The 15442-nt window shown below is 39.6% G+C and overlaps 1 protein-coding gene across 5 annotated transcripts in view; it reads left to right on the forward strand.

The window, feature by feature from the left end:
* LOC150101313 (ras-related protein Rab-22A-like) overlaps positions 1-15442 on the forward strand; it is a 377479-nt gene that overhangs the window by 277001 nt on the left and 85036 nt on the right. For all 5 annotated transcript variants that reach the window (XM_090400390.1, XM_090400391.1, XM_090400389.1 and 2 more), the window contains exon 2: positions 1725-1845. In XM_090400390.1, the coding sequence (XP_090256516.1) occupies positions 1803-1845 (43 nt within the window). In that variant the 5' untranslated portion in view covers positions 1725-1802. The remainder of the gene's footprint in view (positions 1-1724; positions 1846-15442) is intronic.

Genomic DNA, 15442 nt, shown 5'->3' on the forward strand with positions numbered 1-15442 from the left:
TTAACTCGCTATCTTATTTTATATCACCTAAAAGTATTCCAGTAGCAGTGCGCACACCATCTCCAATAGTCAGCATCTGTCTCGAACAGTTGACTTATTGTTGTGCTTCATTGACATGGTTTTCAAGCTAACCGTGTACTTTATTTTTTTTTTTCAACTAATGATTGAATGAATTTCTTCTTCAAATTATATGTTTAAAATGATTAAAAATAATTTTATCACTATATGTACATGTAACTATTAGCACACTCAGAGAATGTGAATTCCAAAGAAAATTCAGAGAATGAAAGAGATAAGCTACTTTAGAGGGATGACATTATCAAAATATCCCATGTGTATAAATAATGATGTAGCCACTACGTATGTAGAACGCTGACAAAAACATGTTCATACTGATTTGCATTGGGGTTGAATTTCATCATTAGTTCGTGAGCAAGCTTTCACACCTTTTATCTAATCAACTTCAAAATCTTTCTTGTGTAAGGTGGGGGTCCTAACTGCACCATGGCTAGCTTATATGTAAGAAACACATGATTGATGACATTTGCCACTTAAAATTGTCACCCTGCCTGTTTGGTAAACTGCATTCTTTTTATATGTGTAGCAAGGGCTTTGCCCCTGCTGTATAGGGTGAAGCGTCAGTCCAGGAATAATAAAAATCAAACACAAAGGAATTTGAAAATTCAAAGATAAAAATGAGTTGTAAATGTTTCTTTTAGCCAGAAGATATGCTAGAGCATTGAAGTACAGCATTCATTATAGGGAATATCATGAGTACTATATAGTTTGCTCGCTGAGGATATAGCATACTACCTTCCAACACTCTTGAGCACAGATGTTGGCAAATATCATTAGATATTCACAAACTTCTTGCTTGTTGGAATCCTGAAGTGACTTGAAAAAGTTCCCTGTAGAGTCCTAGACTCATCAACAAAGAATAGTTAGATTGGTTAATGATCCTTCCTCACCCACTTTCCCTTATCTGTTTACAGATACCCAATTGTGTCTGTATCTTTTATAAATACTTCCATAGGCACTGTTTGTGTGGAGTGGGATTTTTAATTCAGTCAAGTCATTCCTGGTCCATCTTTCAACATGCTGTGTTAACTCTTCTCCATTTCCATCTCCATCAGTATTTCCCAAAAATTGCTATCAGCAGTTTTTTAACTGCTCTCTACCCAATCCACAATACAGTAGTACCAGAGGACAAGTTGAATGATCCTACTTAACCTTCTTGGGTGGACCTATTATAAAAACAAAAAACCAAATCATCATAATAATTGGTTTTTGTAACAGCTAGGAACTAAAAATTACCTGACTGAATTAAAAATGAAGTTTAATATTGAATGAATGAAAATTAAGCTGAATTGAAGCTGAATTATTCATTGTAATGATTGGGTGAAGCTGCCAGTCTTATCCTGGGATTTAAATATGACTCATGTCATGAATTTGTGATTGCCAGGATTTTGACACTATAGACATTTTGGTTGTTAACTGATTTCTGTTTTTCATTATTTACAATAATGAATAGTTATGGAATTGTGCTCAGTCAAAAAATGTAATAGAGAATTAAAAGAATTCCCAAATATTCATTAATATTTTAGCCATAATATAGAAAAGATAATAAATAAACCATTTTTTAATGTTTAATTTAAAGAGGCATATAAAAAAAATTAATCTTGTATTTTCAAGACATTTCATCATTTTCTTGTTTTTTGCTTTAGATATTCCATTAATTGATTTCATGTGACAGCTCGTATAACACAGAATATAAAGCTTTCAGTTTTTCACTGGTTAGTAGTATGCCTTTGGTAGAAGCCAAGGCAGTAGTACTGGGTGCACAAGGTATGATATTTCACCTCTTTAATTTTAAATGGGCTTATTAAACTCATAACCATGCTCTCTCTCTCTCTTTTCAACATTGTTTGCTATTTCTTCAGCTACTTTAATTCACTTTGCTATATTGCAGGATATTGATATGCAATTATATATGCTGTACTACTGATTATTTGCATACTACTAATATTTTTAGTTATTAACAGTATGTAAGTTCTACTCCTGACTTATATCTAAGTGTTGATAGCTACTGGAAACCTGTGATGAGGAGGCTACATGTAGTTTATTTAACACGCACACACACGCACACACACTGTAATAAGGTAAAAGTCACAAATTCTGATTTTTCAGAAGCAAAACATAACCAAAGTAACAAAAGATATACATAAATTTATAAGATCCCTCAACCTGATTTGGGCTGGGGCTGTTCCATTTCTTGATCTTGTTAGACTTTGTACCTCATTTATACCAGACATGCAACTCGAGTAGCAAGCTGTGATAATGATAATTTACTACTGCGATTAGTTATCATTGCTCTGACTTAGTTGGGGACTGAACCAACTCAACAAGAGCAGTTGGAAAACCAGTCATGTTTCTCAATATCTTAAAACCATAATTACGCTATAATATATAAATTAATTTGCAGTGGATAATAGTGCTTCTCTATTTCCCAAGGATGTCCATGCAATGTAGATGACGTATTGGATTTAATAAATATAATTTATCCTGTCACAGTTATCTACCAGTAAATAACATGAGCTAATTATAGAATTAATGTTCAGCTACCACATCGGCTACTATCACTGAGGTCTGGAATACCAGACCTCAGTGAAGTTTCTGTTCAGTCTGCTGCAGCAAAATGTTGGCGAATCTCAGTAGCCAAGCTTATATCCCATCCAATGGTCATTAAACAGTACTGCAGGAAACCATGTAGGATTGAAATAGTGTAGGCAGAGGTTGAGTTGTGACAGGCCTGCACAACATGCGGCCCGCAATGCTATTTATTTTGGCCTGTCTGCCTGATTGAATTATTTAATCATATGGAAGAATATGAAATTAGACGATTTTTTCCTAGCGTTGAATTAAAATTTTACTAAGACTCTGCATGTTTATGTTCATGTGATTGATGTCACAATCATGTTTCTTTCAACTCGACAATAAATTGCATTTGGAGTTATTCCCACTGTCGTATTTAATAACAAATTATTACAATTGCTTTGAGGTTTTGTTAGCACTAGCGTCGCTGCAGGGAAATTCAAAGTTACATCTCTGTGATAACGATTTGATGTATACGAACAAGAACGAATTGTATTACACAGAGTTGGCCGTGCCTTGACTGGCTTTGGCATGGTAGTGGTTGGTTGGTTGTAGCTGGAGCAATACATTACATAACTGTTATCATAACCTGCATTATTGTGAGTTTCTCATCGTTAGTTTTTTGTAATTAATATTGTCAATCTCGACACAATGAGCTTAAGTAAAAAGCGCAAAATAGATTCGAACATTGAGCATTTTACCCTGAGTGCACAAACAAATATTTTTTTACGTTTTTTAAGGACAAAATAGCGTGCATTGTTTGCCTGGAATCTATCACTGTGCCGAAAGAGTACCATCTGAGACGTCATTTTGAATCGAAACATCCTAACCTTGGCAAGTTGGATGCAAGTGAAAAGCAAGTAAATGCAGCAAAGTTATTGAAAGTCCTTAGCAGTGAGCAACAAGCCTTTTAAAAAAAAGTGGCATCTGCAAATGAAGTTGCCACAAAGGCAAGTTAAAAATATCACAAAGAAATAGTTTTTGCTGGCAAATCATTTACTGAGGGAGAGTTGATAAAAAAAAAAATAAAAAAAAAGTGTCTGATGATTGCCATTTTCGAATTGTCCTGGTAAGAAAAATAATTTTGAAAATATCAGTTTGTCCCGTATGACTGTTCAGCGCAGAGTGGCTGATATTGCCGAGGATCTTAAAGATGACTGCAAAAATCAGCTAGTGAATTTGTCTATTATTCGCTTGCTATGGATGAAAGTACTGACAGATACTGCACAGCTTTCAATATATGTAAGAGGCGTTAATAAGAATTTTGAGGTGACAGAGGAGCTTGCTGGTTTATGTTCAATGAAAGGAAGAATAACAGGAAAGGAGATCGCAGAAAATGTAACGATGTGTGTAACTGAAAAACTATCCTTAAATCTCAAGAATTTAGTAGCAGTTTGCACTGATGGTGCCCTGTCTTTGTGTAAAAAAAAAAATGTTGGTGCTGCTACATTTGTTAAACAGAATGCAGGTAAACCATTGACAAAATTTCACTGCCTAATTCATCAGCAGGTGTTATGTTCAGAGGTTTTGCAGTTTGATCATGTTATTAAAGTAGTATTTGCTCTGGTCAACTATGTTCGAGCTCGGGGTTTGAAACACAGAATGTTTCAGGTGTTTCTAGAAGAAAATGATGCTGAGTACAGGGATCTACCATACCACACTAATGTATGTTGGTTGAGCTGCGGTAAAGTTTTGTCAGGCTTTGTTGCTTATTAAGTATAATTTAGTAGCAGTTTGCACTGATGGTGCCCTATCTATGTGTAAAAAAAAATGTTGGTGCTGTAACATTTATTGAACAGAATGCAAGTAAGCCATTGACAAAATTTCACTGCCTAATTTATCAGCAGGTGTTATGTTCAGAGGTTTTGCAGTTTGATCATGTTATTAAAGTAGTATTTGCTTTAGTCAACTATATTCGAGCTCGGGGTTTGAAACACAGAACGTTTCAGGCGCTTCTAGAAGAAAATGATGCAACGTATGGGGATCTACATACCACACTGATATATGTTTCTTGGTTGAGCTGCGGTAAAGTTTTGTCATACTTTGTTGCTAAAAAAAAATGAACTAGTTGAATTTTTGAAATCTCAAGAAGATATGGAAAAATTCCCGGAAATAATGGATGAAGAATGGAATCAAGATTTATTTTTCTTGTGTGACATTTTTGGTCACTTGAATGACCTTAACTTACAGCTTCAAGGAAAAAAATAAATTTGTTTTTCAGTTAATGTCTCTTATAAAAGCATTCAAAATGAAATTAAGTTTGTTTGAAAATCAACTTGCTGAGGGGAATATGTCACATTTTTTAACTTGTCGACAGAATATTCCATCAGAATATCATTCAATGGTGGGTGGAAAATATAAGAAGCACATATCACTTCTAAATGATATGTGCTTCTTATATTTTCAGAAAAGAATGCCATTGAGTAATGAAGATGAAGTCTGCATAAAAGTGATTGAGGATCCATTTTCTGTCGAAGCAGGAAATCTACCTGTCGAACTCCAGATGGAAGTTATTGATCTCCAGTGTTCTGAAAACTATCGGGTCAAGCATAGGGAGAGTACTTTACAAGAGTTTTATTCTGTTCTGGATCAGAATAAATTTAAAAGTTTGTTGGATACTGCCTACCAGGTATTTTGTATGTTTGGGAGCACATACAGTATACTTGTGAACAAACATTTTCGGTCATGAACTTGAACAAAACCGAACAGCTTTCATTAAATGATATCAATTTAGAGGCCATATTAAGAACAGCCACTTCAAACATGACACCAAACTTCGTTAAAATAGTGGCAACAAAGAAATGCAATGTGTCACATTGTGACATTCAGTCACTGATATTTCACTGAGAATAAGTGTGATATTATTAGTAAACTTTGTGTTTATGTTTAAGTGGTATTATTATTATTATTATTATTCAGGCCTCCATGGAGTCAAAAGACTCATCGTAGGAGGTCCTTCCTAAGAACATAAAGTCTGTCTCATCGAGGGGAGGTTCACCCTAAGAAACACAAAGTCTATCATACCACTCCTTAAACTCATTGACCGTTCTCGGCCTCACCACTCTATCAGGCAATGCATTCCACGGCTCAACCACCCTCCATGCAAAGAAACCACTCCTCGCCCTCTTGCTCACAGTTTTCTTTCGTAACTTCCAGGGATGGCCTCTTGTCATCACTCCTTCCCGCTGTTCAACCAAGCGAAAGAATTCCCCAGTGTCAACCCTGTAACCACCTCGCAACAGTTTAAAAGTCTCGATCATATCACTTCTCCTTCTTCTATCTGCCAAACTCTGCAGTCCACATTCCCTCAGCCGATTCTCATAACTATCCTTGTACAGTCCTGAGACCATCTTTGTATCTTTTCCACAGTTAATTTATCCCCTTCAAATCCTGGGGACCAAATCTGAGAACAATAATCCAAGTGTGGTCTGATCAGACACTTATACCACGGAATGATAACCCTCTTATCTCTGCAGGTCAGTGTCCTTCTCATAATTGCAGCAATCCTCTGTGTTACCTTCACCACCTTTACAATATGTCCCCTAAACTTCAGGTTTCTATCACTCATCAACCCCAGATCTCTTGTCTCCCCAACTTCCTCCAGTATAACTCCTCCCATAGAGTATGCAACATCCCATCGATGTTTCCCAAACCTCAAGCCCTTACATTTTGCTGCATTAAACTGACACCCCCATTCATTTGTCCATCTATCTAGCTTATTCAAATCCTCTTGCAGGGCTACCACATCTGCACTATTACTAATAATCCTTCCCAGCTTCGCATCATCTGCAAACAACTGAATATCCCCTTGCAATCCACTGGCAATGTCATTGATATAAAGGTTAAACAATATAGGTCCTAGTACTGAGCCCTGTGGGACCCCACTTGTAACCCTCTGTCTCCTTGAAACTGCTCCACCATACACAACTCTCTGATACCTATCAGGCAGCCAATCCTGAATCCAGTTGACCAATCTGACATCCAGACCCATGTGTTGCAACTTAAATATCAGTTTATCATGTGGCACCCTGTCAAATGCCTTTGCTAAGTCTAAGAAAATTGCAGTATATGCCTTTCCCTCATCTAATGTTCTTGTAACTTTATTATAAAAGGCTAGCATATTGCTAAAACAAGAGCGCCCTTTCACAAATCCATGTTGACTCTCACAGATAACATTACCCTCATCTGCCCAGTGCTGTATACGGTCCCTCACTACTTTCTCCAAGATCTTAACAACTACTGATGACACACAGACGTGTCTAATTATAGACCATTCCAGACTGTTACCACCCTTATGCAATGGCACTATCTTACCTTCCTTCCATTCCCTGGGCACTTTTGCTGATGCTAGACTTTCATTGAAAAGCCAGGTTAAATGCACTGTCAGTTCCCTAGCATATTCTCTCAAAACTCGTTGTGAAATACCATCCAGTCCCAAAGCTTTATTGACATCCAGAGTTCTCAGTATCTGAAACACACTCTCCTCCTGTACCTCTAAACCTTGAACCTGCTCTATCCCTCTAGCATTAAAACTGATTTCTCTAAGATGAAATACTCCAATAAAGTGTTCATTGAACAATTCCACTATGTCCTCTGCATCAGTCACTCTATTCCCATTTTTATCCCACAATATCATTCTTCCACAGTCATTTCTCCTCCTACTAGCCATATAGCTAACAAATTCCTTAGGATTTTCTTTGGATCTTAGGGCCAATCTCCTCTCATGTTCCAGTTTCGCTTTCCTTACCACACTAGTCACTCTTCTGGCCTGTGTCTTATATTCTTCACGCATTCTCTCTTCACGTGTCTCTTTATATCTCTTCCATAGCCCTCTTTTTCACATGCAATTCCTGTTTAATATTGTTTGTCATCCACTTTACTCCAAATTGTGTTCTCTTCTTCACTTGTGGTATACAACTTACCATTGCTGCTAACAAATATTCTTTCACAATTTCCCATGCACTAACGATATCCCGGCTTTCCAATTCCTCCCTCCATGAAACTTCCCGAAGTTGACGTCTAAGACTATTATAATCACCTGCATTATAATTCCACATAAGTTCCCGTCTCTTTGATACTCCTGCATGTCTATTCATTTTCCAAGTCAAAACCATATGGTCACTCTCTCCAACTGGTGGGAGAGATGTCATCTCAGTTATTATCAACTCTTCTAATCTTCTTCTACAGCTTCTCCCACTTAAGTGGGGTCACTGTTTGTTATGAGTCTCCTCCACACCTTCCTGTCTTGGGCTGTCACCACATCCAAGTTCTTCATCTTCAAGTCCTCTTCTACCAGCTCCCTCCATCTCTTCTTTGACCGCCCACGCTTCCGCCTTCCTTGCACATCCATCTGCATGACCCTTCTTCCCACATATTCGTCCTCCCTCCTCATCACATGACCAAACCATCTCAACCTTGCCTCCTGTATTTTCGCTCCTAAGTTCGTAACTTTCACTGTTCCCCTGACATAGTCATTTCTCAGATGATCCTTTCTGGTCACACCGCACATCCACCTAAGCATTTTCATCTCTGCTACTTCCATCCTGCTGATGTTATTTTTCCTCAGGGCCACAGTTTCTATAGCATATGTCATAGCTGGCCTCACTACTGTCCTATAAATTTTGCCTTTCAGATTGATCGGCACCCTCTTATCGCATAACACTCCAGCCATCTCCCTCCAGTTCCTCCAACCCGCTTGTATCCTGCATCCCACTTCCTTCTCAGCTCCTCCATCTTCTTCCACTGTTGAGCCTAAGTATCTAAAGTCTCTCACCTTCCTGATGACATTTCCTTCCAGCTCCAGATCTGTCTCCTGGCCACCGCCCACTGCGCAACACATATACTCTGTCTTACTTCTGCTCAGTCTCATACCTCTCTCTTCCAGTACTTTTCTCCATCTTTCCAGTTTAGTTTCCACTTCTTCTCTTGAATCTACACACAGCAAGATGTCATCTGCATACAACATTGTCCAAGGTGCATCTTCTCTCACCTCCTCTGTTACCACCTCCATCACAATATTAAACAGAAACGGACTTAATGCTGACCCTTGATGCAAGCCAACTGTTACTTGAAAACTTTCTGTCTGTCCCAAACAGGTCCGAACACTTGTCTTCACATTTCTGTACATTTCCCGCACCAACCTGACATATTTCTCCGGCACCTTCTTCTCCCTCAGACACCTCCAGACTTCTTGCCTTGGCACTCTATCGTATGCTTTCTCCAGATCAATAAACACCAGATGTAGCTCCCTTTGTTTCTCTCGATATTTTTCCATCATCTGTCGTAACCCAAAGATAGCATCTGTTGTTGATCTACCAGGCATGAAGCCAAATTGTTCCTTTGCAATCTCCACCTCCTCTCTCAATCTACCATCAAGAACCCTTTCTAGGATCTTCATTGTGTGGGACATCAACTTTATTCCTCTGGAATTTTTCCAGTCTTGTGCATCCCCTTTACCCTTGTAGATGGGAACAAGAGTACTCTCCCTCCATTCCTCGGGTATATTTTCCTGTTGGCAAACTTTCATGAACAGGTCCCACAGCAGGTCAATTCCCTCTTCCCCCAGTGCCTTCCATGCCTCCACTGGAATTCTGTCGGCGCCCACCGCTTTTCCATTCCTCATCCTCTTCATGGCCTCCGTCACTTCCATTCTACTGATGTTCTGCACCATTCCCTCAGAAGGCTGCCCATCTCCTCTGTGAGTCCTTGCATTTTCCTCATTCAAAAGTCCCTCAAAGTATATTTTCCATCTGTTTCTTATGTCCACATCCCTCCATAATACTCTTCCTTCAGCATCTTTGATCTGCCTCACATGTAAGATGTCCTTAGCTGCTTTATTTCTACCTTTCGCTAGTTGGTAAATTTTTCTCTGTCCTTCCTTTGTTTCTAATTGATCATACAGATCTTGATATGCCATGGCCTTCGCCTGTGCCACAACTCTCCTGGCTTCTTGCTTTCTCTCTTTGTAAACCTCTCTGTCCTCTTCCACTCTTGACTCATCCCACTTCTGCTTTGCCTTCCTCTTAGCTGTCACTGCCACTTGTACATCATTATTCCACCACCAACCCTCCTTCTGCTCTCTAATCTTTCCAGATGTCTCACCAAGCACCTCGATTGCACAGCTCAGGATTACTTTTGAATTATGTTTCCACCAATCTTGTACACTTTCCAGTCCATCCGAAATCCTCTCTAACACTCTCTCCCTAAAACGATTCCTCACACTCTCCTCTTTTAAGTGAAACCACTTAATTGTCTTCATCCCATGGCAACCAGAAGTTCTTATCTTCGATCTTATTTTAAAGTCTGCGCGCAGCAGTCGGTGTCGTTGTGCTACTTGATCTGTTGGAATTACTTTACAATTTGTCACAACCTTAAGATGTTTTCTTCTAGTCAAAATGTAGTCAATTTGTGAGCTGTTGTTACCACTTCTAAATGTTATCAAATGTTCTTCCCTCTTGAAGAAAAACGAGTTCACAATTGCCAGATCAAACGCTACTGCAAAGTCCACAACCCTCTCTCCTTCCTGGTTCATCATTCCCACTCCGTGGCCACCATGCACCCTTTCACAGTCTCTATTCTGTCTTCCTATGTGCCCGTTCAAGTCTCCTCCGACAATCACCATCTCATTTTCTTCCAATTCCCTCATTTCTTCATCTAACACGTTCCAGAACTCATCTTTTTCCTCTGCTGTACAACCAACTTGCGGGGCATATACACATAATACGACCACCCGCTCTTCTCCAAGACTCAATTTTATTTGCATGATCCTGTCGTTCCTTCTACCCACGTCCAGTACTTCACCCTTCATTCTGCCACACACCACAATTCCTACACCATTTCTTCCCTCGTTATTCGCTCCAGAGTAGAACAATTTATATCCACCTCCCAGTTCCTTTGCCTTTCCCCCTTTTCACCTTGTCTCCTGCACACACAAAATGTCCAACTTCCTCTTCCTCATCATGTCTGCCACCTCTCTTCCCCTTCCAGTCATGCTTCCAACATTCAGTGTTCCCACTCGCAACATCCTCTCCACCTCCATCCTCTCAACTCTTCTAATGCTATAACCAAATCTAAAACTCTTGTTCCCTCTGTTACATGTTGCCTAAGACATTTGTCCCTCAAGAATTCTAGAAATTCCATTTCACTATTGCTACATTCATCTTCCTCTCTCCAATTTATACTACTGTAGTTAAAATCTCCCATAACAATCATTCTTCTTTTACTTGCCGAACTTAGCTGTCTAAACATCTCCTGGTCCCCATTCTCCGTGCTCCTGGGTCTGTAGCAACACCCCACTAAATATCCTGTCTTGTCTACCTCACACCATATGCTCTCAGAATCATTTGTCTCACTTCCTTCCAAAGCCTCCACTCTTAGAGGACATAGGTCATCACTTATCATAAGCAGTACCCCACCACCACGCTTTCCCCTCCTATCCTGATGAAAAATGCTATACCCAGCGACTTCTATACCTGTTATTATATCCACTTCTGTCAACCACGTCTCAGTGATCCCAATAATTTTTGGCCAGGCTGATGCTATCTGCGCCACCAATTCCTCTCCCTTATTCTGGATACTCCTGGCATTAGTATAAAGCATATAAATGCCATTGTTTCTATACCCAGCATTATCCCTTCTAGACTCCACTGGGCTCAGTGTTACCTGACATCGTCTCCCTTCTCCCAAGTATCCATTCCCACAAGAGGCCACCCCCTGCTATCATCCTCCCTGGGACACACTGACTCATTCAGAACAGCAATCTCTCCAGATGCCTATGTCCTTCCTCATTCTAATGTAAACGGTCTCTCGCATACAATTCCTCTTTTTCCTGAAACGCACTCCAAGCATCCACATATACCAGTCCTCTCTTGTCACACATTCTTGCTATTATGCCATTCAATATCACCGCTCTTCTGCTCAGCTCATCATTATCATACCTAGGCAATACACACACTATTTTTCCTCTCTCTGTCTTCTTCCGTACAGTCTCAAGCAAAATCCTCATATCTCTCGCTGCCCGACTTACATTACCACTCAAGTCATTCGTTCCTACCATCACAATCATCTCATCCCCCCTTTCACCTCTCTTAATTGCCATAGCCACCCTTTCTATTGTTCCTCCTGGCAAACACTCCTCAAGCATCCTATCTTGAACACCACAGATCATTGAGTCACCATACATTATACCTCTTACCATTCCCTCTCTCTTATTGTTTCCATTCTCTCCTCTGAGAAATTTTGCAGCTATATCTGTTTGTAAATAATTTTGATTATAATTTTAATTGTAACTACCTAAAAAAAAAAAAAATAAAAAATAAAAAAAAAAAAAATGTAAATATGCATATTAATTAGTATTTACTGTAGATCTACTAACAAATTTACGTAAGTTTAGCTGCAGTGGACTAGTCTAAGATTCTAGGTCTGAAGTGATCTGGCCCTTGGTCAGGTAGTCCAAGCTGGGTTTGGCCCTCAAAGACAATCAAGTTGTGCAAGCCTGCCTTAGAGGAAAGGCAAAGTCTCTGTGGCACTAGGTGATAATGAGTTTTGTTGCATGGGATACCCACTTGGCTTACTTTTAGCACTTGATGTTCCCGTGTATACTGTGTTTGGTCTCCAGAGTAAAGACTTGATTTTCTTTTTCCCTATTTCGTCCAGTATCCCTGTGGCCTGTCATGGTCAAGATTGGCTTCATAGAAACCAATTAATGTCCTGACAGGGTTTATTAATCTTGTCAGCTATGTCTGTCAATTGTGTCTATTCTCTAATGGTTTGTCTGTCTTATGGAATGAAAACCAAAGTTTCTGGGAGATAAATTCCTACTGCTTTCATACGAGACCTGGTTAACTTGCTTTCAGTTGAAAAGTCTTTATAAAGATTGTTCACATCCTATATGGGTTTTGAATCCTGGTCTAAGGGCATCATTGTTGCAGACTAAGCTGCAGAAGCTCTTTGTAAGAAATTGATATTTTTTTTATATTCTATGTCTGTCCCAATTTCAGTTTCAATAAAAGTCAAGCAAAGAGAAATATGTGTGCATATTTTGTTTTTTCTGGGGATGTGAAATGTTGGAGAGGATTCAGAGGTGAGTAACTCAAATGGTGACTGGTTTAGTTCATAGGTAAAAAACAGAGATTATATGATAAAAGTTGCTAAAGAGGTTTTATAGAAATATGCAGAAGAAATTTTGTTGGTATAGGGATTGCACTTGCAAGAACAAGGAGTAATGAGTTTTTCTTAAGAGTGGTTATCAAGAATGTGTGGACTAAGGATTTTTTGCTGGTAAATGGTGAATGACTGAAATGCATTTCTAGAGGTGATTTATAGTTGTCAGTCAATGAGTTGAAAGAGAGAGATTATTATGTGACACCTCCCAGGGAGCCCAAAGACTCATCGAGGGAGAGTGTGCCAACAGCATCGAACGATTGATTCCCTTCCAACTACTAACCACACTCAAACTTGCTTAACTTTTTGCGTGAGCCATTAGTAGCAGAGGCTCTACCCAATCGACCAACCTAATAGGCATTATCTGATTAATGAGGTTACTGTGATCCTCGTTTGATGTATCTTGGGATACATGGAGTTTCCCACAATGATATTAGTTTATATGCAGAAAATTGCAATAAGGTCCACGCGGTTAGCCTAGTGGCTTTGCACTTCGCAACCATATGCCTGGGGAAGGGAGTGTCCCTAGGCTCGATTCCCGTCGGAGACGTGAGGAGAGCTGAAGGATCTTCCTCAGCCATAGCCAAGTTAGCCGGTCTTGGGCGCGGGCAGTAGGGTTTTTTTCCACCAGTTTATCTGGTGTTTTTCATCCCGCAAGCAGGCAAACCGGCCCCTTGAACACACAGGGATACAGCCAAGAATACCTTGAGGCATAGGAGTGACCATTCTATCCTCGTATTTTTGGTTACGAAATCCAAGCATGCTTGGAAAGTTGTGGGCCTTAAAGGCCTGTTAAAGCCATTGGGATAGGATAGGATAGAAAATTGCAAACATCCCAACATTTTCCATCTTCACTTCTCACATATGTTGTCTTAGCTCCATCTGGAGCAGCATTAATTTCTTTCTCTCACCTGCAATCTTCTTCTTCTTTTCAGCCATTTTCAGTTCACTGCTAGATGAAGTCCCTCCAGCTCTTTCCATCTTTCTCTGTTCTTGACTATGGTTGACCAATTTTTTCCGACAGAGTTTGACAGTTCATCATCCCATCTTCTTTTAGGACGTCCTCGGCCTCATTTCCCTTCTTTTGGAATCCAATTTGTTAGTTTGGTGGTCCATCGCTCATCTTCTCTTCTGGATGGGACATTTCCATTTTAGTTGCTTGTGGTAAAGAATGATGTCTGTAATATGAGTCTCGATTCTTATCCAGGTGTTTTGTTTCTTATCTTTTAATGTGATGCCTAGCATCAGCTTGTTTTGAAAAATATGTTTCAATTTTACAAATGCACTGCGTGCTGGTTAAGTTCTTCTGTTTATTTCCTTTCGGAGTCCACTGTTTAGATCAGTGATATGACGTAAGTATAAGAGATTCTTTCTAAGAAATAGTTTTCTATTATTATGTTTTTTGGTGTTACAAAATGATTAAACATGGATTTTAGTTTTTCCTCTGTTTATTTTTAGACCAAATTTTCTGTTTTCTTTATATAGATCTTCTATAAATTATATTAAGGTCTTCTGGAGTGTTTGCAAAAATTATATCGTGTGGTGGTGGAAATACTGGAAAAATTGGTCAGAATGAGAATTCAAGAATGGGTGGATAAGAATATGATGTTCTGAGGGGGCAACATTGTGAAGAGCAGTCATGCCTTATTAACTTCTTATAATACAGTGACAACTGAGTTGGATAAAGAGAAAATAATTACGTGATGATTCTGCTGAATTTTGCAAAGAAATTTGGACAGGATACCATCTGTTATGCAAATTAGAAAAAAATGGAGAATGGATGTGATCACTGAGGGTGGCTGCTGAACAGATATGAGAAAGTGGTGTACGAAAGAGCAGAATTCAGGTAAAGATCGCTGTGACTAGTGGTCTAAGTTCGTAACTTTCACTGTTCCCCTGACATAGTCATTTCTCAGATGATCCTTTCTGGTCACACCGCACATCCACCTAAGCATTTTCATCTCTGCTACTTCCATCCTGCTGATGTTATTTTTCCTCAGGGCCACAGTTTCTATAGCATATGTCATAGCTGGCCTCACTACTGTCCTATAAATTTTGCCTTTCAGATTGATCGGCACCCTCTTATCGCATAACACTCCAGCCATCTCCCTCCAGTTCCTCCAACCCGCTTGTATCCTGCATCCCACTTCCTTCTCAGCTCCTCCATCTTCTTCCACTGTTGAGCCTAAGTATCTAAAGTCTCTCACCTTCCTGATGACATTTCCTTCCAGCTCCAGATCTGTCTCCTGGCCACCGCCCACTGCGCAACACATATACTCTGTCTTACTTCTGCTCAGTCTCATACCTCTCTCTTCCAGTACTTTTCTCCATCTTTCCAGTTTAGTTTCCACTTCTTCTCTTGAATCTACACACAGCAAGATGTCATCTGCATACAACATTGTCCAAGGTGCATCTTCTCTCACCTCCTCTGTTACCACCTCCATCACAATATTAAACAGAAACGGACTTAATGCTGACCCTTGATGCAAGCCAACTGTTACTTGAAAACTTTCTGTCTGTCCCAAACAGGTCCGAACACTTGTCTTCACATTTCTGTACATTTCCCGCACCAACCTGACATATTTCTCCGGCACCTTCTTCTCCCTCAGACACCTCCAGACTTCTTGCC

Source organism: Typopeltis vanoorti, chromosome 11, assembly GCF_054136105.1.
Source record: "Typopeltis vanoorti isolate ZY-2024b chromosome 11, IOZ_Tvanoo_1.0, whole genome shotgun sequence".
Lineage (NCBI taxonomy): Eukaryota > Metazoa > Arthropoda > Arachnida > Uropygi > Thelyphonidae > Typopeltis > Typopeltis vanoorti.